Source organism: Camelus dromedarius, chromosome 24 (genome assembly GCF_036321535.1).
Source record: "Camelus dromedarius isolate mCamDro1 chromosome 24, mCamDro1.pat, whole genome shotgun sequence".
NCBI classification, from domain to species: domain Eukaryota; kingdom Metazoa; phylum Chordata; class Mammalia; order Artiodactyla; family Camelidae; genus Camelus; species Camelus dromedarius.
In genome coordinates this window covers 4710866-4734789 of record NC_087459.1, presented here as the reverse complement: position 1 = coordinate 4734789, position 23924 = coordinate 4710866, and the positions used below count along the sequence as shown (strand labels likewise).

Below are 23924 nucleotides of genomic sequence, written 5' to 3'. Positions count from 1 at the left end.
TCCAGAGACTGACTTTGTGAAGCTGTGAAGCTGCCTTTTTTTTTTTTTTTTTTTCATTAGGAAACATCAAAAATAGCCTCTCTCGGTCGGTTTGCTCCCTCGGAAAGGACCAGTGCAGGTGTGGGAGCTGGCCGTGTAGGTTGTACTGGAATGTGAGCAAGACAGTCCAGTTGGGAACTGCTAAATGAAGCCAGTGGCTCACTCAGGAATAGCTTTCGGATTTGACATCACCCTTTACCAGAGAAGGCTTTATTTAGAGGAGCATTTCCATTTTAATGGCTGAGAGATCTGAACTGTTGTCATGACTTCATTTTCATCATTTGGTGCTGGAGAGGCAGCCAGGAAATGGGTGAGCCCTTATGAGCTAGGAGCTCATCTTCTTCTGCCCGTTTTCTTTGGGGACCATCCCCGAGACAGTCACTCAGTGCTTCCTGAGGATGGCTGTGTGTTCTGTGGGTGTCTGGTGTGTGGATGTGTGTGTGTGTGTGTATGTGTGTGCATACACATCTATACATACCCAGACAGGACTCATATTATCCTGGGGATGCAAGCAGTTCATGTATATATGAATAGCAAGTAAACAAGAAGATCACATTTAAAAATCATGTCTAAAAAAGATATGCCAAGGATGTTTACAGCAGCATCCATTGCCTCTAACCACTAGACGCCAGCAAACACACATGCACAGTCAGGTGTGGTGGCCAGAATGTCTTGGGACATTGCAAATGCCCAGGAATGACAGGGGCAGAGTCACCTGGGCCAAGCTTCTCTGCTCTACAGCAATGCAACTCCACTAGCCCTCAAGGATTTCCTGTAGACCAAGTCCTAAGAGGAACGAGCATCTCCAGGTTAAAAGCCTTTTCACAAACACCACAAGGAAAGAATCTACCATCAGAGCCAGCAGAAACAACAAAAATCTGTAGCCATTTCAAATACTGAAATAATCAGAGAGAGGATATAAAATAACTATGGTTTGTATGTCTGAAGAAATAAAAGATCCTTAAAAATATGGGTGCGGGGAGATAGGCTAGACTTTGAAAATGGAATGAGGTAGCATTTGGGGGTGAGAGATCTGATAATTCATTTCACCTTTTAGGAGATTTTAAAACATTTTGTCTACCTCTGAATTGTTTTATTAAGAGGATGCAGTCAGATACAGCTACTTTTTAATATACCTGGGAAAGGTACCACCTGCTCTTTGATTCAGTGATGTCTGTAGTGTTAATTGCACTCCAGGTACAAGATGGGTGAATCAGCTGTGAGTTAGACACAATTGCTTCCTGTCTTCACAGACTTTCCTGAGTAGCCGGACAGAGAGACCATTAAGAGGAACAAGTGCCATCAAGTTTGCGATGTTCTCTGGCGAATGAGAGGCTGCTGAGATTCCAAGCAGGCAGACCAGTCTTGCTGGAAGGTGGGAGGGCTTCAGGGAAAAAGGGGCATTTATACTGCAAGTGAAAGATGAGTAAGAATTTCTCAGGGGAGGGAAGATGGTCTTCCGGAGAGAAGGAGCTTTATGTGCAAAGGTGATCAGGAAGAAGTGGGGTGCGAAGTGCTTAGTCCCCCAGGAAAATGAGCCTTCGGACCCTTATCAGCAGCTCCCTTCTTACAGATGATAGGTGCTCTCAACACCAGAAACTAGAGGCATCAGATTTTTACGTAAGAGGAAAAATCAGTGCACACATCCATTCTGGGTGATTTAGAGTATTTGAGCAGTAAAATGTTGTATTCGTATTAAGACAAAAAGGGAAGATGTCACCTAAACATATACCACATGAACAAACTAGAAAAATCCCCGGGGTACGGGAAGGTCAGAATTTATGATTCACAAAAAGATTTTAAAATAAGCAAGTCACAGCTGGTCCGCATTAGGGTCACCATTAGCTGCACAGGGGTCGTGCCTTCCCGTCACAGGGTGCAAACGTCCCAGATTCCCCTCTCCTGCAGCCTTGCGCTTCCTCTCAGCTCCACCCCTCTGTGGAGGTACATTCAAGGAGCAATGTCTCTCCTCCAGCAGTCAGAAAGCATCTGACGCTCAACCCTGCCTCCCCTGACCCACAGCAGCCCCTCCTGCACGCTTGACCTTTCCAGGGTTACGCATCAGCTTTGCACTCAGTCTCTGCGCTCTCTGGGGCAAGTCTGGAAGGTGCTCCTCTCGTTCCCCTTTTTAAGGCTGAGATTTGAGAAATTCAGAATATTTGTAAGAACCGCCAGTTGCATCTTGCGTAAGATAGAATTCTGACCACAAGGAGGGTCGAAAGAAACAACCTGCTTTCAAAGTTGCCTAGCTCCTGTGCTTGGTGGAGAGGGGACCTGGAAAATGGCCAGGTGACGGTCTCTCTGATTATAGGGTAACTCCCCCTATGAGAATCTGGCCATCTTCTGACCCAAGTACATCATAGCATTTCTCATCTGGGTGGGAGGGAGGATGGTCCAATGAAAAAGTTAGGAAAATCCCTTTGGTATCGGGGGACTGTTTCTGGAGCCAGCCCTTCTGGAACCCAACTTTGCCAAATCTCAACTAAGCATCTCAGCAGCCTGAAATGAGAAGTATTGAGCTGCTCAAAAAAAAAAAAAAAAAAAAAAAAGAGAGAGAGAGAAGTTCAGTAGAAAATAATGGGAGTAAGCATACTAATAAAAAAAAATCCATATATTATTTTTACTTCAAATCCAAGTGAGAATGTGAGAATGGAGTGGAATTCCTTTTTAGTTTATGCACTTGGGATTCAGAATACATTTCTATCCCCACCTTCATCGCTCCCTGACATACCTAATGCCAATTTTAGGCCAGTGTGGCTGGCCCAGAATCTCAATGACTCAGTTCACTAGGATCGTGGTAGACAGCTGGGTGGAACGTTCGGTGCCACCTGCTGCACTCGTCCCACCACGGGAAACAGTGACTGCTGGTCACTCATCAGCAGGAGAGGTGCCACCAAGCCCTCCATGGGCAAGACTCACACTGCGGATTTTCTCTCCTCGCCTAGTGGGAGGATTGGCCCTGATACAGCCGGAGTCCTCACTTCCCTTATTACTTATTAAGTGTGTGACGTGGCTGAGGACGCTAGCGTGTGAGGCTAAGAGGGCAGGGAGATAACATTTATCGTGTGGGACTTTGGCCGTATGCTTACATCTAAGATAGCCAAGTCAGACAGATTTTCACCTCAAAGACTCACTCCACTCCCTAAGTTGGCAATAAAATATTCTGCTTCGTTCAAAGAACTGAACCCTTCTCTTGAGGCTGCTGATGTTATGAGAGGCCACGGAAACCCAATTGCTGGACCACAAGGGTAACTTTTCCGGCCAACAGATATCTGGGCTCCATTCTGGGATTCTGATCCAATAGATATGGTCAGGACTCAGGAAACTGAACTTTTAATATGTTCCCCAGGTCCTTTAGGTGTACCCTCAAGTTTGGGACCCAGTGGCCAAGAGCCAGAGCCATCAAATAGCTCAAACCCTCCAAATTCTATCTTTCGCCATTGAAGAGTTATTATTTCCAAACTAATCAGCACATACATTTGAGAACCAAGTGTGGGCATCCCACCAGTGATGGACAAGGCTAAGTAGGATCCTTCTGTTAGGCAGCGTATAATCTTACGTTAATCAAATAATTCAGACCTGTCCTCATCACAGATCCTCACCGCGGGAGAGAGGAAAGGTAATGCCATCTAACCCCCAAGTGAAAAATTAATTTTTTTTTGTCCCTGTACCAGATAACCAGCTAGCCTACCTTGAATACACCCACAGCAGGCGTCCTCTGCCAATGAGCCCACCTTAATATTGGAAAGTTCTCTCTTAGGTAGAACATGGGCTGATAGCTCTCTGAAGACCCTGAATTTTGGAGATCCCTTTAGCGACCTAGTGAGGGATTGAGAGTTAACACGAGTTGGTTATGACTATCTGTGATTTGTAATGACTGTCTATTTTATTAGCAAGAGTGACTGTCATCCTGCCCCAGTTAAGCTTAAAGCCAGCATTTTCCTTTATGTAAAGTTTACCCAACTCAAAGAGGAGTCTGGACACACTGCATTATTTCACCCAGTTTACGCTGTGAGCACCAGAACGAGCTGGGTAAATTTACACTGGAATTGTTTCAAACGGTTGGTGTATATTTCTGAACAAAATGTACAAACATTTTTAGGGGGTTTAAAAATAATGTGTCATTTTCTGTACTTTTCTTAGGAACAGTGTCAGTGAAGAAAAAGGATGGATTTTTGACAATGTGACGTTTTGGGGGGTTGTTTTTTGAGGCTGAAATAGCAAAACAAAATATGCCAGTGGTGCAGTAAAGGGTGTATTTGCTATTGATCAATAAAAGAAGTACCCAGAGTGTCATAAATAATATTCAATTAGAGAAACTTCTGTTTTCTACCTGTTGACTTGATGAATGAATACGAGCCTAATGTCTTAGAACTTTACCACATGTCGACACATTTCCCGTTTTGGTTAATAAAGTAGTCGGGAAAGTTGACAAATTCAAAGGCATGTACGTTACGTGGAGGGTGAGGGAGGGGAAATATTAATGCAAAACCGTGATTTGAACTGTTTGCGTTATTAATCAGTTGATGTTTATTTCTATTCATTTTATGTGATTATTTCCTTTATTAGATCAAGGAGTTTAAGATTTATTATAAAAAAAGGTCTTTCCTTTTTTTTAGGCTTCTGATTTTTTTTTTATTTTTGAGAAGTAAAGGCTGTAGAATTGACCAATTTGAATAACCCTAAAACTGCATGGAGGAGAGATGATCTTAAAACCACACGGCATGACTCTGTAGGCGATGTTAGAAGATTTTGGCATTCATTGTTGAATTTCGTGCACACCTTTTTCTTTTCTTTTCTTCTTAATTTGCATGTCAAGAAAGTGGTTCCCTTTTTTTTTTTTCCTCGTTATTTCATTTTCTTCTCTGTGAAGACACTAAATTTATTTTGATCTCATTTTCTTTCCGTTAGATTTATTTTCTTCTGTAGTGACATTTAGAAAGGTATTTTCGGTGTCATTTCTTTTTTTGTTTTTAATTCTTCAGGGGTTACAGCTAACGGGTGACAGAAAAAAAAAAAAAAAGACCTTGTTCACATTTGTCGCTTACTTATTGCACATTTTAGTACTCTTATAATTTCTCTAATTTGCATGTTACAGAACTGAAGCCAGGACAAGAAATAGAAATTAAAGCGAGAGAACGTTACACAGTGGTCGTTGACTGAAAATAATAATCTGCATGTTGTTTTCCCTTCTCCCTCCTGCATGCAGGGATTTGGTTTCGTAACTTTCGAAAATAGTGCCGATGCGGACAGGGCGAGGGAGAAATTACACGGCACCGTGGTAGAGGGCCGTAAAATCGAGGTGCATGTCCAAAATATTTTCCTTTTCATCTTTTTTATAAGTGTCTGCTTCACGCTCATTGTTGTTCCAGATGCATCACTGTGTCTTGTATGTGACCCTACTCCCTTTTCATTGTTTATATATATATATATTTATATATAAAAAGGAAAACTGGCCTTACTTTTTGTTTTTCTAATTTTACTTTATGATGTTACTCTTATGACTGCTGAAAGGTGGATAGTAAAAGTGAGAAAAAGAAAAAGGTTAATCTGAAAGGTTTTTTTTTTTAATTATGATTTTATTTTCCATGTCTTATAAACAATGGGTGCAGTAGGTTCCAAACAGTGGCGAGAGTGTGGCAAAATAAAACAAAATACAGAGCAGTTTCTTCCTTTTTTTTTTTTTTTTTTTTTTATTTTCTTTTTCTTTCCACTGCAGGGTTGACGAGGGATCCACAGTGGTGTGCAAATTAAGCCAAATTGTGAAAGAAATAGCATTCGAAAAGAATGATTGCTTAAAAAAAAAAAAAAAAAAGAAAGGGCTTTGTCTTGAAACCTTTCCTTTTTTTTTTCTTTCTTTCTTTTAAAGAAGCCAGTTTGAATCTTTGCATTCTTTTGATGACAAAGTGAATAACCAAACAGGATTTCCTGTTCAATATCTGGCCCCTCTGCATGGGAAAAAAAAAAACAAAACACTAAAATTCCAATACTCAGAATCTGTTCTTTGTACCACTGGATCTCCCTCAAAATGACCACAGGGTCGTATTTGTTGAAACTTAAAAAAAAAAAAAAACCACTTACAAATGCTTTAGTCTTTGGAGTAAGATGTTGCATATTTTGCCTTTCATTTCCCCCCCTTCGACGATAACCCTTAGGCCCCTCACCAAACTCTCAGTAACCATGGTAACTGTACACAAACCCATGCTGGCGATGGTGGTGAATGGTAAGTGGTGAGCTCCATCCGCCGTTTCACGTATTTAGTGCTGATATCTCTATATACATATATATACCACGTGAATTTTTTTGACTTGTTGTATTAAGTTTTCTTGATGCTCTATTTTTTTGGATAATGGTACGCCTGTCACTGAGTGTACGTTCTAAGCTAGCCTGGGAGGCACTGACTGGATTGAGAGATGACCAGCACACATCTTACTCAGATCGTTAACTCCATATTGTGTTAAACAATGCACCCTCTCTTTTACCCTTTTGTTAGCTGTGACTTTAAAGCTTGAATGATCTTGTTAATTCTTGCGATGTCAAAGGCTCTTGTTCCAAGTGTGGAATGCTAGATGTGGCTTCCCAGATGGTTTTCCCCTCTTAAAGTGTTGCATACGGCTAAGACTTGTTTGTCCTTTTTTTGACATTTATGTTCCCTTGTACCTTGTCTCTCCCCTCTTCTACTCCACTGCATGTTCCTTCATAAGAACCTTATTTTATGTTTAAAAAAATATATTTATTGTTTCTGTGTTACCATGGAGTACACGCATGCTTTTAAATCTTCAATTATGCAATTCCTTTTCATTTGCTTTTACTGTCTCCTTATTAAACTTTTAAATGATGTGACATTGCTTTCTTGAAATGATTTGTAAGTTAAAATGGTTATGAAGTAAATGTAACTATAAAAATGGATGATTTTGTTATGCACCTACTGCCTTTTATAAATTAAAATGCATTTTAGTTTTCGGTTTTGTTTTTTTAATAAGTAATCACAGTCGTAATGCATGCAACTGATTGAACTGTGGGCTGGGCCTGGAATATGTGCTCATTTGAGTTTTCTATGTACATAGGTAAATAATGCCACAGCACGTGTAATGACAAATAAAAAGACTGTCAACCCTTATACAAATGGTAAGTAGAGATTGGTCTTTTACAAGAAATCGTCTCTGCCTTGAAATCTCTTAAGTAATTTAAATGGGGAATCTGTTTCAACAAGCCCATATTTGCTTCAGCATGGCTACTGTGTCTTTACTGCTGACCTGGTACAGAGAACCACCTGAATTAATGATGCATTTCACAACAAAAGCACGTTTAGTTTTCAGGGTAAGTGCACATGTCCTTTCAGTCTGTATAGAATAACTCCCACTTGGGGTGAGATATAGTGATTATTTGAGAATTACTTGGGTAATTTAATCTGTTGCCATTATAGTAAGTTGAAGAAAGATGCAAGTTCTATTTGCTTCTTTTTTTTTTAATCACCACCTCCACATGGATCACTAATCATTCTTGGAGGTGGGACTGCAGAATTTAGTTCTGGCTTTGAATCTTGGCTGGTGCTATTAGGCTTTTGAAGTGGCTTGGAGGGTCCCTGGTGACGAGTTTCACAGTGAGAACAGAATGCAGTGGTGCATTACGTGTGTCCTTGTGGGTGGCTTCGTGCCATTTGGGGGCAGATGAGAATGTTGCTGTGTATTGCAGACCCCTTTGGGACAATGCATTTCTGCCCTTACTCAAGAAGGAGACATCTCAAAATGCTTCACAACAAGGATTTACATAGAAGTGAAGAGTTATTTAAAATATCCAAACATTTTGATTCTTTAATCTTTCTCATAATAAATGTTTCAAGATATTTGGGGAGAAAGGCTGCTGATATGCTAATCACACACTTAATTGTACCAAAACTGGAAAGAATGTAACATAGTAAGTTAAAGTTGGAGCTTAGTGGCATATTATACCCATTAAAATGAGCAGGAAGAAGACTATGAAGGGCCTCATAATGAATGAAACATTTAAAAGTAAAAAAAAAATTACATGTATAGCACGATTTTAACTAAATTAAGGCAGATGTTGGCTTTTATAAATTAATATGGAATTCTTTCAGTGTTAATACACACAGACTAAATTCATTCTTTTTAGTGGGAACATAATATTCCATAAAATGAATATATGGCTTTATACCAACCATCCATACTGACGAATGATTTTTTTCTGTTACAAAAAATAGTATTAACATTTGGTAGTTTTATTTTTGTTTTTTCTTCTTTCTTGTGCCAATAGCTACCAATTTTTCCTTAAGTCAGTTTGTTCTTATTATTAAAAGGGGCACCATTACACAGAAATATACCCTCACTATAAAAGGGGGCTCTAAGGTGAAAGGCCAGAAGAATTATTTATTCTTCTGACCCACTTTCCCAGTTCCAACAACCCCAGCCCTATCCTTAAATGGTATAGAAAATTTCCACAACAGACTTTGAATGCCCAGTCCAGAAATGAAGCAAACCTCAGATTTATGTGTCAGGAAGTCCTTCTTGGGTAAACATGATAGTTCTGCCAATTGCCAGAGTTGGTCAGCAATGACAACAACCTGACTATTGGCCATTTTCTTTAATTATGAAGTAGCATTTGTGTGTGTGTTACATGCACACATGTTTTCACGCATCTGTATGGGTATTTATGTGTGCTGCTTATGTGAGAACATGAAGGAAGGGAAGCCAACTATTATTCCTTAAGCCATAGGTATGCATATTTATTTTAAAGAAAGGGTTATTGATCGATGTCTTACCCAGGGACTGAAAACTGGACCTGTGGGATTTGGAGACACAATTCAAAGCTTATTCATTAATAGCCGACATTTCTAGAACATTGACTGCATGACATTATGTCAAGCACTTTAGAAGCATGAAGTCCTATAAAGAAGACGTAGTTATTCCTGTTGTAAAGGTATAAAATTTGAGTCCAGATGACATGAAGTCATTAGTGAAGTCTTGCTTTTATTATGAAATAACAAAATCTTGTGGCCATGCTCGTGTTTTATGAGTGCCTCACTTCCCCTGTCATCTTACAAAACTGCATTCAAGCAACTGGCTATGATAACAAAATGATTATTCAATGTGCAGCCCCAAATTCCCTGCCACATGTTGGCATAAACATCCCACATCCAAGTCCAGGGAATCATGCCTTCTCAGTTTCCAGAAATAAGGAAGTCATGTGGGGCTGTCATCTATGTATCTGAAAGGAGGGCAACTCATAGGCTTATTCTGGACTAAGTCGGGTACCTAAGGAGTGGATGGATAGTCACAGTAGAACTGACTTAAAACACCAATGCAAATCCTAACTGCATAAACATGGCTGGCCTCTATAGAGGGCATCATGGAGAATTTTTGGTACTCAAGGAAAGGAGTTCTCAATTTTTTCTTAATTCTTAAGTATCATCGCTACAAATACATTTTCACATAAATTGCAGTCTGACATAACTGAAAAGATATGGAGCCCTCTCAGAGCCTTAACAAGAGTCACTATGATAAGGGGGGATATTATCACAAGAAGGGGAAGAAGGAAGGAAGGAAGGAAGGAAGGAAGGAAGGAAGGAAGGAAGGAAGGAAGGAAGGAAGGAAGGAAGGAAGGAAGGTAAGAGCGAGCAGGTGGTAACTATGGGAGATAATGGATATGTTAACTAGCGTGATTGTGGCAAAATTTTATAATGTATATGCACATCAAATCAACAAATTGTGCACCTTCAATATAGATAAATGTAGTTGCCAATTATCCCTCAGTGAAGCTGGGCGGGGGGAAGAGAAGTGAGGACCAATGAAGTGGCATAGAAATAAAACAAGTAACTCATGAAATTCATTCATTAGCTACCTCATTCATTCTCACAAATCATCAAACTTAGCTTCAACAAAATCACGCATTCCTGGAGTCATCAAATTTTGAGGTCATCTTCAAATGGTAAAATACCACTATCAATGCCAGCATCACATCCATGTATTCCTTCAATCAAGTTTCCAGCAAAACTTTAAGCAGCTGCAAAGTTTCCAACGATGAATAAAACCAGACTCTGAACACAATGAGACACACGGCTAGAGGACCACGATTAATAATATCGTGGACGATGCAGATTTAATTTTTCCAAGACATTGGAACTTGGACATAAGAAAAAGCTGTAGAATAACATGTAGGGATCTGGAAACCCTCCCCATCAGAAAGCTCCACAAAAGGGGAATTGGGCGATTTCTGTATTGCTGATTTTTCCTGAAGACACCAACTCTCAGAGAGGAGTTAGGGTTTACTGTGCTCGCTGGAGATCAAATGTTTCCTCTGCAAAACAAGATGAGAACCAGATTGTCAGGGATTTCCTGGATGTTGGAGAAGCATGGGTATTGAATGTAGCTCTTTTATTTTCTCAGAGATCTTAGGAAGGATGAAAACCGGACAAAAAGATCCAAAACTGTAAGAGAGGTAGATTTTGTATCAGCTATGCCTTTCACTGGCTACTGAACAGCAGGCAGGCTGCTGAAACTCTCCACATACCAGCTCTCTAGTGTGGAATCTGCAGATATCATGGGACCTACTACACAGGGTATTTGTGATTATTATGGAAGATAAGGTACTCAACACAGGGGCAGGTGTGCAAAGTGCCTGAAAATTTTAATTATGTAATAATCCGAATAATAAGTAGCCATCTTGTTCCTTTTTTCTGGACATAGTAAGCTGAATTTCCTGATAGACATGCTAGTTTAAGGATCAAATATTCAGGTGCCAACGGAGGCTGGGCAGGTAAAATAAATAAGCAAACAGAGGGTCTGAGAAACTCGCAGCCTTTTGGGGCTTTCATTTTCATACTGTAAAAAGTGAAATATTTCTCTACTAGAAGGAAAAAAAGGCAGCACAGAGTAACAATAAAAGATTGCTGTCATTTGGACTCCAAGCCAGGCATATAATTGGGAGCAGATTAACTGGGGGGTTAAGTGGGGTGGTCCCTGGTCACCCCCAGCAAATTGGTCCATGTAGATTCCTAATCTGAGGATGTCATTTCTACTCATGTTTGAAGAGAAGCAGAAATCCTGTATTTTAGATGAAATCTAAATGTTGACAATGAATATGTATTGAAAAAAAAATTACCGAGCGAACCAGGCTCAACGGGCACCTGACTTTTCATTTTGGGGCATTGCCTCTTGCGCCATTTCAATTCCCGGGTCCCTGGCATCGTCGGTACGTGTCTTTAGAAAGCAGTGGTACACTTTTTTGGAAACCCCTGTTGGGTATTTACAGGTGCTTTCTTGAATGTGTTTGTTGGATAGCCAACTCAGCAAAGCCCTAGAGGAGGCATGTGCAGATTTTTGTGTGTGCCCATTCAGACTTGTCTTTTAATATCGCTGTGGTTAACACTGGGGATTTTGGCCAGCATTTTCTACAGAAGGCTGGCAGCTGACTTTTGAGAAGCTAAATCTGAGGAGGAGAGCACTGATTTGGATACAGCCCCTTGAGGCCAGACCACACAGGGGTCTCTCTAAACAGCTCCAGTGTCTAACATAAAGTGAGACCCCCCCACATGTCAGGTCTCTGATCCATTGCGTTGTTGTGTGGGGGGCCCTGGGAGGCTGGGAGCAGTGGGCTTTATCAGCTGTTCTCTTGTTGTAAGCCTCATTGTTCAGTTTAATGTCCTTGATCAAAATCTCTGAATTTGCAAGGCCTGGGGACGTACACAAACTGCCTGAGAAATTAAAACTGGGATCATTTTGTCTGTCTTTCTGACAGCGCAGGCTCCTGTCTCCAGCAGGGTGATCCCAAGGGTCTCTTCCAGGTACTAGAAGGAGTCACAGGGACGAGGGGGCCATTTGCGTGTGATTTGCATTCATTTGCATAAGCCTGAAAGAGCCCTGTTAAGTCTGAGCAGAGGTGATTTTCAAGGGCTGCATTCTTACTGCCTTTCCCTTGAAGACGGTCACCCCTAACAGGGTTCTTCTTTATTAGATGTATACAAGGAAGCAGGTCACTGGAGGTTGGAAGGAAATAGAACCCTTGGAACGAGTTTTAGAAAAAACTTTTTATTCCTTCCGTTCCTTTACAGTCAAACTAAGTAAATATTTATGGAGCACCGACTGTTTGCCCAACTCAGCTTTAGATGTTGAGAATTCACATTGAACAGCAGACCTGCTCACTTCACCATTAATTTTAATGAAGGTGAATAGTTATAAAAACAATTAAGAACAAGCAAAGAAAGGAACAAGATAAACCCAGGTGGTGTTAACAGCTATGCAGAAAACAAAACTGGGAATTGAACCAGGAAGTAGCCCTAACTGTAGAGAGGGAAGTGGCATTAGGTAGCCAGCCCTGGGAAGACACTGGAGACCCAAATGATACAAGGTAAACTTTGAGAACTGGGGAGAGGTCTCCAAGCGGAGCAAACAGTGGTTGCAATCCACAGAATGGTCTAGAATGATCTTGGGTTTTCCAAAGGTCATAAAGGCCAGTGTCACTGTAGTTAGGTGAGAGTTAGGACTTGGTTGCCATGAACTTGTCCAGGTAAGACATGGCGATGTCTTGGGCTGGGATGGTAGCATTGGCAAGGGTGGGAAACAAAACAAGAGGAAATAGCTTTTCAAAGTCTAACCAATAGGATTTTCTAATGGGTTCTACATGGGATATGATGGTAAGGGAAGAATCAAGGAATTATTGATCAAGAATTTTGTTTTAAGGGACCAACTGTTTGGAGATGCCATTTACTGAAGGGGGAAGACTTGGTGAGGAATCCACTTCAGGGGAGGAGGGAGATGAGAAGTTGGGTTTTCATGCCTGAGATATGGTTCAGAAAGTTTCCTACCATGTGAAGAGAGCAGCCTTATTTAGGAGAGAGGACCAGTGATGGAAAGCAGGGGAAGTCTGCACTGATGTTCCTGTGGCTACCTGCGCAGTCTCATTTCATTTGGCTTCTCATAGATTCCCAGGTGGTTTCTTGTAAAGGAGATCTTATCAGTTACCTCTCTCAGTGAATAGTTGCAAATGTGAGATGACACAGCTCTCCTATGAGGGAGAGTATCGTTTCATTTCTATTATTTTTATATTGAATGAAAGTTTTCCACCTGTAGACTTGCTGAATGAGTAGATAACTGATAGTTAGATAGTGACATGAAGTAGCATGCCCTAAGAGGACATCAGGTTAGCTTTGTCCAGAGCTAGTCGATTGATCAGCCAATAGACAGATAGATAATAGAGAGAGATGATAGAGATGAATGGATGGATGGATGGAAGGGTGGACAGATAGGTAAATCGACAGGTAGGAGTTTTCTTGGCCCAAAGAAATGAGGATGATAGAGAGAAACGTGATTTCTAGGCAGTGTTAGATATCGCTGAAAAATCTGTTTCTCTGAGAAAAATGAAAGACCATTAGCGTAACTCACAATCTTTGAACATTACATCAAAGTTAATCAGTGAGTCCACATTCAGTGAATGGTGTGTCCCAGCCTTGTGTGCAAAAAAAAGAGTTATTTAAGGGAGTTAATAAGAATGCATACAAGAAAGTATGGTGTCAAAAAGACCCTGTCTCCACTATCAGTAAAAGGAAGGGGCATAAGCAGGGTGTACGATGGAGCACAGAGGGAAGAAGAGGAGACATAAATTAATAACTTAATTATTCGTTGAATATGGCTTCATACAGAATTTGTTCACAAACTCTAGACTTATGTGAAGGACTAGAAAGAGAACATTAAATATGTCCAGATAACCCTGAAGCTTTATTTGCAACCAGTTTGCTCTATTTTCTCTTAGATTCCAGTTGACTTGAAATGTGGACATTAATCCTCACGTCCTCAGAAGTTGGGTATTTTCTTTTTTAGGAAGCAGTGAATTTCAGTTGGCCAAATGGAAGTCATTTTCCGCATTTATAAAGCACATAGTCTGAAGTGTCCGGGGTAATTTTTATTTTTTGTACTACTATAGAAACTTCTAGAAGACAAGATTTGGTTACTATAGGAGAGAAAAGTGACAGTGTGGAGTTTCAGAAACCACTGGAACAACATGTCTCAGAGTTTTATCTCTTTCTGTTGGTCTAAAATGGTGGCCAAGAGTTTCCGTTAATATGCCTCCCCTGGATAATCCCCTGGAAAACCCTAGAAATAAACCAGCTAGTTTATTCAAATTGTAACTGAGAGTTTTTAGAAACAAAACATCCTTGGAAAGTTCCAGGAAGTTCTTAGGTCCATCCAGGGGCCCATCTATTGCGATACTGAGCCCCTGTCTTCTGTCTTCCTTAGTGGATCAGTAGATTGTTTTCAGATCTCAGCACATCACCTAGACCAGACAATGAGATGTCACACGTCTCCTCTCTGGGAAGAGCTCAGAGAGTTCTCCTTGCCAGAAATACCTTCTTTCACATCCCAACTGTCATCATTGCCTTTCCTTAGGAGCATTTAGTGAAGGACCTCCAGTGTTTGACTCTCAGCCCAAGGACACAGGGTTTTGCCCAAAAGGCAGCCCACCTGTCCTCTCTGTCTTTCAGGAATTCTATAATGGATGCGTTCATTAAGACTTACCAGCAGGAGCAGGAAGGGCTCACCACACCCTAAAATGTGTTCATTTTTTGAAATTGTTCCCTAAATAAGGCCCAAGGAGTGTGTGATATAGTAGCTTCTCAATTTGTAAATATTCTTGTTTGTTCTTTGCTTTTTCCTTGGGTGAACATTTCTAAAGGGCGAGGATTGATTTTGCAGAAAATGCTCCATCCAGAACATTTGGAAAATTGCAGGATTCTGTTAATCCTATATACAGGTTATTTGAAAGTTACCTTAGATATCATGCATCAATTAAGAATTTGTATGGTTCTTGAATCCTCTGAAATGTATTGCACACTTAATCTCTAGTGGGTAATTGTCATTTTCTTTGGGGTTCAATAAGCTCTTTGGGATTCTATAGAGATTCTGGGGTCATAATTAGGAAAGACACATATAGGAATGTTTCTGCAAAGAATTCTGTTTATGCAAGCTTCCAAAATTTTTTGAACTGAATACAAAGGGAAGATGGGATGGATTACCCATGAAAGAGGACAAAAACTTTAAATTATTGTAAGAGCTCTAGAAAGTATCGATATGGGGGAAAAATTAATTACCACATCATTTTCAAAAGGTTCATTTGTAGCTGGTCAGTAGTTTCCATGTTATTAACTTGCATTGGCAGAAAATTTTAAAAAGGACATAAATCTATTTTTCCTATATATATAGTTTTCAAATATTTTTATGCCTGCCCAAACTATATATCCTCCAAATTTTAAAATTAAAAAAAAAATACCAACCTGTTTGATTTACGGTTAGTTTTCAATGATATAAGTTGTTGCATCAAATGTGATAATAATGTTTTTGTATATTTATTTCAAGGCTGGAAATTGAATCCAGTTGTGGGTGCAGTCTACAGTCCCGAATTCTATGCAGGTAAAGAGTTTCTCTTTGCATGATGTCTTCTTGGTCTTTTCTAAATGTGCTTTGCCTGCCAACTAAAGAATGGGTTGCATAAAACTGTCTGAACCAGTAAATTCCTATCCTAGCAAGTTCTGAATGATTTGGGGGGGGGGGGGGCGGAACCAAAAGCATTTAAAACTCTTTAAAAAAAAATAGAGAGGAGTCATTTGAGTTACAATGTGGTGTAAGCATGGAGCTCCTTATGACATTTACATTGATTTTGCCTCAAAAAAAAGCATTGAGACTTTGTTCAAGAGCATATTGAACAAACGTAGAGCTGTTCATGCCCATTTTATTTCAATGTGCCTGAGTGTGGTTTTTTTTAGCCATACGTTTCCATTTGGAGTTGCATTTTTTTCTCCCCTTGGCAAAGCAGAGTTGGCTTAATTATCCCAATAATGTGGCAGGGAGTTGGAATTGCAAAGAGAAACATTACTTAGAAAACTGGAAATGCTAAGTTGTCCTTTCTCCATGAAGTGATTTCCCTTAGCAATTCCATTTTTCCTCTGCTTCAAGGACCTCTCTCTCTCCTCATCCCTTCCCTGCCACCCACCACCTGCCACTCAAATCCACTGTCCCAGAAAACTTGGTCATCAAATCTGGGAAGAGAGTAACCCAGAAGCAAAGTGGGGCTGAGATTTTTGCTTAGCTTAGCCCGTGACTTCTGCCTGTTAATTTTCCTGCTCATGAGCCAGGCTACATTGAACACATGAGAACCTTAGTAGATTTGCCACATGGTTGTTGAAAAGAAGTCTTGCTTTGATATGGCCCTTGCTTTTTAATAAGGAGAAATAAATGACCCACTGGTCTAGATCCCTTCACTTAGCGATCTCTTGATACGGTAAGTCACACCCTTCCTTTGTCTCTTCCAAGATGCCCAACTTCTATCATTTTCCTGAAACTAACCATCAACCCTAGTGGATGTCAAAGGAACATAGGAAACTTAGCTACTTTAATGCAATAACCAACTTGATTTAAAAATAAAATGGTAAGCCTGGGAAAGCCCAATGTGATACCTGAGTTCTGTATTTTAGGTAGGCAATATCTGTAATTATTCTTCATATGGGAATCTGACCACAAGCCTGGGTTACATCCAGGGATTCTACAAGAGGCAAGTAGTTGTGTTGACTCTTATGGGGGAGAAGAGACGTAGCTCTAAGGCTTTCCATGATTATCTGGTGGGATGCACTTCCCGAGAGGACACATAGAGGGGTGAGGAACGTGGACAACACACTCAGACAGCACAAGGACAGAATTCTGGTTCCTCTCTCTACTTGCCAGCTGTGTGACTCTACGCAAGTTACTTAACCTCTCTGTGCCTCAGTGTCTTCATCTGTTAAATGGGAGATGATACTAGTAACAAACTCACAGGTGTTTCTAAGAATGACAAGGGGTTAATAAATGAAGAGTGTTTGGTGCATAGCTAGCAACTATATAAATGTTGAGTAAATAAAAATAAATAAGTTAATATTCCATCTGTCTGCCATAGGGGGCAAGTTGACAGAGAGCTGGTTCTGCTGGATTCTGAGTGTAGCACTAGACTAAGAGATTCTTTTCGATTCTTTTCTTAATTCATGAGAAGACTAGTCTTTCAGTTCTCAGCATATCCATTCAGGGGACACAGGTATTGCTGGGGTACATCCTTGTCCAAAGCTTCAAAGAAGTGAAGTCCCCCAAAGAGGCAAGGAGAAAGCTGGGCAGCAGCCTCTGTGCGTCTGCAGGCACTGCCCAGTGGAATGGAACCCCCAGGATGAAGCAGAGGCAGGTTCTCGGCATGTGCGCAGGTGCACGCTCCTACGTGCGTGTCCCCCCGCCCCCCCCGAATAATGGGATCAGGAGCAAGAAGCAAGCAACCATCCTGTGAAAGGGTAGAGTATAAATGTGTGCACTGTAATTGTAATAGGGAGGAAAATGCATTTTTCTGGCCCCGTGCAATGTCATTGCTGGTCACCTTTGGCTCAAGCAACCAGGAAAACACCAAATATCTCCTTTACACGGGGTTGCAAACCTCTGTGCATATCTGTGGGTGCTTAAGAGGACAGTAAGACAAGAAACAATTCAGAGTGACATATACATACAAGAACAAGTGAATCTGCGTAACTTTTAGAACATTAGCACAGCCATTCAAATGAGCCTTGGGCCCTGCCCCAGAAGTTCGATCCTTGGACTCTAGGGAGAGAATAAGTTATAATGAGGGTTACTGTTTCCTGAAAACGTTTATGGCCAGGCCTGGTTCTAAGTGCTTTACCTAAATTAATGTGTATTTGAATCCTCACAGTAATTTTCCAAATGAAGAAACTAAGGTACCAACGAGTTTGCATCACGGGGCTGAGATTTCACAGCTGGTCTGAAGCCACTTGGAACTGAAATTAAAAGCCTTTGCAAGCAGGTTACTCTGCTTTATTTTTTATGAAGGTTGAAAGTCATAGTTTTTATTGACTGTGTCCTGTGACAGCAGAGCATGCTACTGCTGGGTCAAAACTAGTCCAATTAACAGAAGTGAGGTCATCATATTGGATTATTTCAACCATCACCACCACCACCACCACCGCCACCACTGCCACCACCACATTCACTGGTTGTGTCAGGGGGATTCTTTTAGGAGCCTGGACAACCAAATAATTATTTCTATGAGCTATTCCAGTAAACTCACAATCTAAAAAAAAGTGGAGCACAGATAAAGTGTCACTTGAGAAAGCTGAAGTGTTTGGTGTTGCCAATATCTGTCCTTCCTTAATCAGAAGCGTTCTCTTTTTGCCTGTATATTTGTATACGTAGGTAGACAGAGTTCATGATATTCAGAAATGAGGGGAAAGGCTGCACATTCAACACTCCAGAACAATTCCTTTGACATACTCGGAGACCCATAAACATTGAGAATCCAGCTCACTTAAATCTGAAGTTTCAGGCACTTGTATCCATGGAAAGTGTATCTGCAACACAGAGACGTATAATGTATTCATGTCCATCTCCAGGTATAATTACTAATGTTATCCATTCAAATACCCATGACTGAGAAGTTAGGGGGCATTTTAAATTTCCCCAACTGTAAAAATCATCTGGAATTATCTTGCAATTTTGAATGTGCCTCAAAGCTGAAATGAAGGGCTTGTCATCGGTTCGCTGTGGATATGTAGCAAGCCAGCCCTGTATCTGCCTGAGATAGAAAGCCAGCCTGATTTTACGAGTCATTGCTATATATAAGATTCTGTGTTAATGACAAATATCATAATATTCCCGTAGTATAATTATTGATTTTCTGAAGCTTATGTGGAATTAACAACCCAGCCTCCAATTGTCTCTCAGAATGGGGCGCAAGAAGTTCACATATTTTGTAAATTAAAATCAATATTTTCAATTTCTCCTAAAGGTAATTTTCCTAATTTAGTGGACTTTCCCCTAACATTTATTTTCTCTTTAATTATAAAATGGCAGGTTATTGATTTTTGTATATAACCTCTTGATGCCCTGAGTGCATTTTTATTGCTAACGCAGGGTGGGGGTGGGGAGAGCAGTTACACCTCTTAATGAGGATCTTTAATTACTAGCTGAACAGTATTAATTTGCTTTGATAAATTATGACATGCACTCTCCCTCGCACTCGCGTTCCAGGGGAAGCATTTAGAAAACTGTCAGAAAAGGTCTTTCATTTGGGGTGGTTTTTCTGAACTCTCATCCAGTCGTACCTGGAAGAACTCTTTTAAGTGCTTATCCAGGACCCGTCTCCCAGAAGCAGACAGACCTAAATGAGCATATTCCATGAACATATATAAATCTTTTCCAAAGACAAATGGATGTTTTCCTATAAAGCTGAGCAGCATTGATTATTTTTCCTAAGCTTAATCATCCTCAGACTCTTTGAGGCTTATTCTCAAGACAAATGATTGATAAGTCAAGGGGAAAAAAACACCCAGGTGAGTTTCAAAGACTTTAGCCTGTGTCTACGGGCATTCCATTTTAGAGTCTAACTAAAATTGAAGGTATTGTATATAGATGTATAGTATCTGCAAATATCTGTTCAAAGGAATATTTCCCAAGTTATTTAGTATAATTAGAAATAGTGTTTTTAAGAAGCCTGATAAGGAGGCTTTAACAAGAATTCTTACAGTTTCCCCATCATTGTGAGAAGTTCCCTTTACCATCTAATAAAAACATTTTTTTTAAGTGATGTCCTTTAGGGATAATCATGATTATCTAGCCAACGAAACTGTTGGTTGAAAGCACCTTTAATCTTCATACGTAAGTAAAACAAAATAAAAATAAATAACAGAAGGCTATACACCGTTGTCGACATGGTACTGACAAATGGCAAATTCACCCGTTTCTCAATTGCTGGTTAAGATCGCTGCAAAGCTCACCCACACTGTATATCATATCTGCCAACTCATTTCTGTGATTAAATATTCCATCAGTGGGGCTATAAGGCAGCAAAGCTTAACAAGATTCATAAGATGCACCACTCGAACACACATAACTCACTTCTGTGGATGGGGAGCTCCCCGCCTGCAAAGGAAAATTGGAATTGAGTTGAATTACTCCACGAGTCGTGATCAATAGGGAAAGGAAAAGGTCTTCCAATGCAATGCAGATCTGAGATAGAGTTAGGTCCTGGTGACAAGAAACACACAGTTAAGGCCAAAAGTAGGGAGATGCTGAGTAAATCAACTCAAAAACCTTGAAGACGACAATGAACGATAGTCTTGGTGGCACTGTTATTAGTAGCAGGATTTGGGGGAGGCAAGGGGGTGGTCCTGAGTGGATAGTCCTCCTGAAAATAAGAATTTCTGGTTTGGGGGGAGTGAAGCAAAACGACAGGTCTTAAAAGAAGTGCATAACACCTGGCTGCAAAGTCACATTTGAAAATTGGTCAGGTCTTGAAACTAGGTTATCCTGGGGTTACAGAGAGGATCAGATAAGATAATGAGTGTAAAGGAACTTTATTGACTATAAAGTAAGATAAAAATATAAGAGATCAGTGTGATCACTGGAGTCACCTGGATTGATTGTGTCCACGTCGGCACAAGCCTGGCCGTGGACCACATGATCTGATACCAGGCTAGGGGATGGGAAAGTGGATTGAGATCTCAATATAAAGGTTAAAATTGAAGAGGATGGATGTAGCCCTCTGTGATTGCGTATCTCGAAAGGGCAGCTGTATTTGACCTTGGATTAGCCATACAAAAGTATTGGTTTTCTATGGGCTTTTGGCCACTGAGAACCATGATTCATCTAAGAATTAGGTCAGAAGAAGGTAGATGTAGGTCTCCGTCCCAGTTGCTGCCCCCATCTCACTTCACTAAGTCTATTACAGTCAAGAGAATGACCTTTAGCCACACTTTTGGAAGGACTTCTTTCCAGTTCCATTCCTGCAATTTGGATACAATACCGTCTGAAAAGAAGAAAGAGAGAGAGAGAGAGAATGAAAGAAAGAAATGAAAGAAAGAGAGAGAGAAAGAGAGAAAGAGAGAAAGAGAGAAAGAGAGAAAGAGAGAAAGAAAGAATTTGTCCAGAACCTGGGATCATCTGACATAAGTTGCTTTTCTTTTATTGGTCACAGTCCTTGACTTTGGGTTGGGCTTGGTATAAACTAATAAAATACTGAGTACAAAGCATGCCCTGTTAGGGGTGACCTCCTTCGCATCCTAATGAATGTAATGTAGGTTTGAAAGGTACCTGCTACCACCCCGAGCCCCTCCAAGCAGCAAATACTCAGGTGTTCCTCATGGCTCTAAAGTCTCCCATGTCCACCCAGAGGACCAGCCTCTACTGGACTCGGAGCTGTGGCCGTAAGGAGCTCCTCTTTCTGAACAACGACCTTTGGCGCGGTGGTGTTTTGTGTAATTTACACATCTGCCAGATTCAAATACAGTGCACTTCACTGAACTGGAACAGAAGAGTCCAGATTTAAGTCCCCAAGCAAAGGATTTTCAGCCTGGAAATGTTCCACTTCAAAGGGTTTATCTCATACATCTGTTTACCTTTGCCTCCCCTCTCGGTTGCAATTCACTTTGCTTCTCTCCTCCCCTCCCCTCGTCTGTCTTATCAGATTTCATTCCATCCCTGCCCACATTTGGCCTTAATTTTTCTCTGCATCCTTCCCCATCCCACAGAGGGAATGCAGCTCGGCTTTGATGGAGCCTGTGGGGGTTTTTCATCTTCAAAAAGGATCAGAACTCGCTTATGTGCTGAAAACTGCATTTCCGAAATGAATGAGTCCCCATTCTGTTCCGTGGAAAGAAAGTCTGTCAAGGAGTGCTCCCCGCCAATCAGCAGGGAGGGACAGGATGGTCCTTGTAGGCGGAAGCCCCCACCTCTAGGCTGTGGGAGGAAGATGAGGTTCTAATATCTGGCTCCGGATAAATTTCATAGGGAAGGTGCTAAGGCTGAATCATCCATATACTGAGCAACTCAAAACATCAGCATCATAAGCCAGCTCGGGGCAGTCACCCTGTGCCGGGCACTCTGCGTCTCCTCCAGTTCTCAGTAAAATGTTGCAGCACTGTCTTCATTATAGAAATTATGAAACCAAGGCTTTGTGTAGAGTTTATCTCATTCCCTAAATCACAGAACTAGTATGTGAAACATCTGTGTACTATATAAAGGTCTTTTTTTCTAACCTCAAAGCCCATGTTTTCCACCATCTTGGGATGCAACTTTCTCAGTTGGAGAAGATGAGATGCCTTCTGTTCATTAGGTCATGGAATACAATGACAATTAGTAACCTTTGCATTTAATATCACCAGCTGCATGCCCAGCCTCCATGTTTCGATCTTGGCATACGTTTACAGAGATTGCAACTTTGCAGGATTAGTGCCATTTTCTTCCTCTTGAAGATAAAGTAGAAATCCAATGAAGTTGAGGTGCCCAAGATTGTTGACTGCAAAGGTTAAAAAGCTGGATCCAAACCCATACCTTTGCATATCTTACTCCAAAGATGGTTCCTTTTTACTGCAAGTTATCTCCCACACAGGCTTTAGTTAATCCAATGTCTTGGATTGATGGTTTTTCACTGGAAGAGATCTTGGCCCTACCTCCACCCAGGGGAATTGGGCTACTTCTGGAGACATTTTTCACTGTCATATCTTGGGGGAAGGGTGTTCACCACCGGCATCTATGAGTGGAGGCTAAGGGTGCTGCAAAATTTCCCACAATGCACAGGACCACTCCCCACCACAAAGAATGATCTGGCCTAAAATCTTGATAAGTGATGAGGAGCTCCTGAGGTGTCCTCTCCCTGTCAAGTCACACGATGTGCTTAATTTTCCCAGCAAAGATGTGTGACAGCACGTGCCAAGCACCCCCAATCAGGGAGGGTCCCCTGAGCCTCAGTGTCCAGGGTTTTTCTCAGGAGCTTGTCAAATAGACATGGAGCACCCACGTGATGGACCTCAACTACTCAAACCTTCATTAGCCCAAAGAGCAAACATAAGCACTCACCAGATATCACATTGCTCCCACAAACTGTCTTATCACACTGGGACTGGGTGGCCCAAGGCCACAGGCATCCCAGGATAGTCCCATCAGCTAGACTATTCCCAGGGCTGAGAACTCATCTCCCAGGACTTGAGTGAGGGCCAATCCTAAAGACCAGCCTTTGGGAGGAATGTGAAAGATCTGAGATGCCCAGCCCCGATGAGGTAACCCTTTTAAGCCCAACATTATTTAAAAAAAGAAAAGAAAAGATAATAGAGATGGTAAGCTCAGAATAGAACACAACGGTGATAATGATGGTACCGGTGAGGAGGAGGAGGAGGATGTAAGCCAAGACGTACTGCTGTGTTGGCTGACTTGAGAAGAAAAGATGAAGCTGAATTTACTTATGAAAGAGGATAGAACACGAGGATCTTTGGCCTAGAGCAGGGGCCTGCAAACTTTTTCAGTTAAGGATCAGTTGGTCAATATTCTCAGCTTTACAAGCCATATGGTCTTTGCCTCAACTATTCAGCTCTGCCGTTGTAGCGCAGAAGTAGCCATCAGTAACACATAAAGGAGTGGGCACAGCTGTGTTCCAATAAAACTTTATTTTAAAATGCAGACATTTAAATTTCAGGTAATTTTCATGTATCATGAAATAGTCATCTTCTCCCCACTTCCCCACTACGGAAAAGGAGAAAGCCTTGGTCCCACTTTGCTGACCCTGGTTAGATATTCCAGTTTTGATAAACACAAAGCTTATGCCCTGGGGAGGGTTTTTGTTTTGTTTTATGTTATTTGCGTGTGTGTGTGTGTGTGCGCGCGCATGCATGCACGTGTGTGTTGTAGCATCCTCCTTTGGTAGCAGTTACACAGTACTGCATGAACCCACGAGGTTAGGTGGCTGTCACACAGTTGCATGATGTCCATTGAGGAAGAGCCAAAGAGAGAGGCTAAGTATATATTCACACATCTCACTGGCTTCCACTAATTCATCCTTTAACTCAGAGTTGCAGCTTTGAGGGC

At 41.1% G+C, this 23924-nt stretch overlaps 1 protein-coding gene across 20 annotated transcripts in view; it reads left to right on the top strand.

Annotated features, from left to right (window-relative positions):
• The window catches only part of RBFOX1 (RNA binding fox-1 homolog 1), a 1985071-nt gene that overhangs the window by 1868667 nt on the left and 92480 nt on the right, over positions 1-23924 (top strand). For all 20 annotated transcript variants that reach the window (XM_064478203.1, XM_031433195.2, XM_064478211.1 and 17 more), the window contains 3 exons: positions 5249-5341; positions 7107-7167; positions 15405-15458. In XM_064478203.1, the coding sequence (XP_064334273.1) occupies positions 5249-5341; positions 7107-7167; positions 15405-15458 (208 nt within the window). The remainder of the gene's footprint in view (positions 1-5248; positions 5342-7106; positions 7168-15404; positions 15459-23924) is intronic.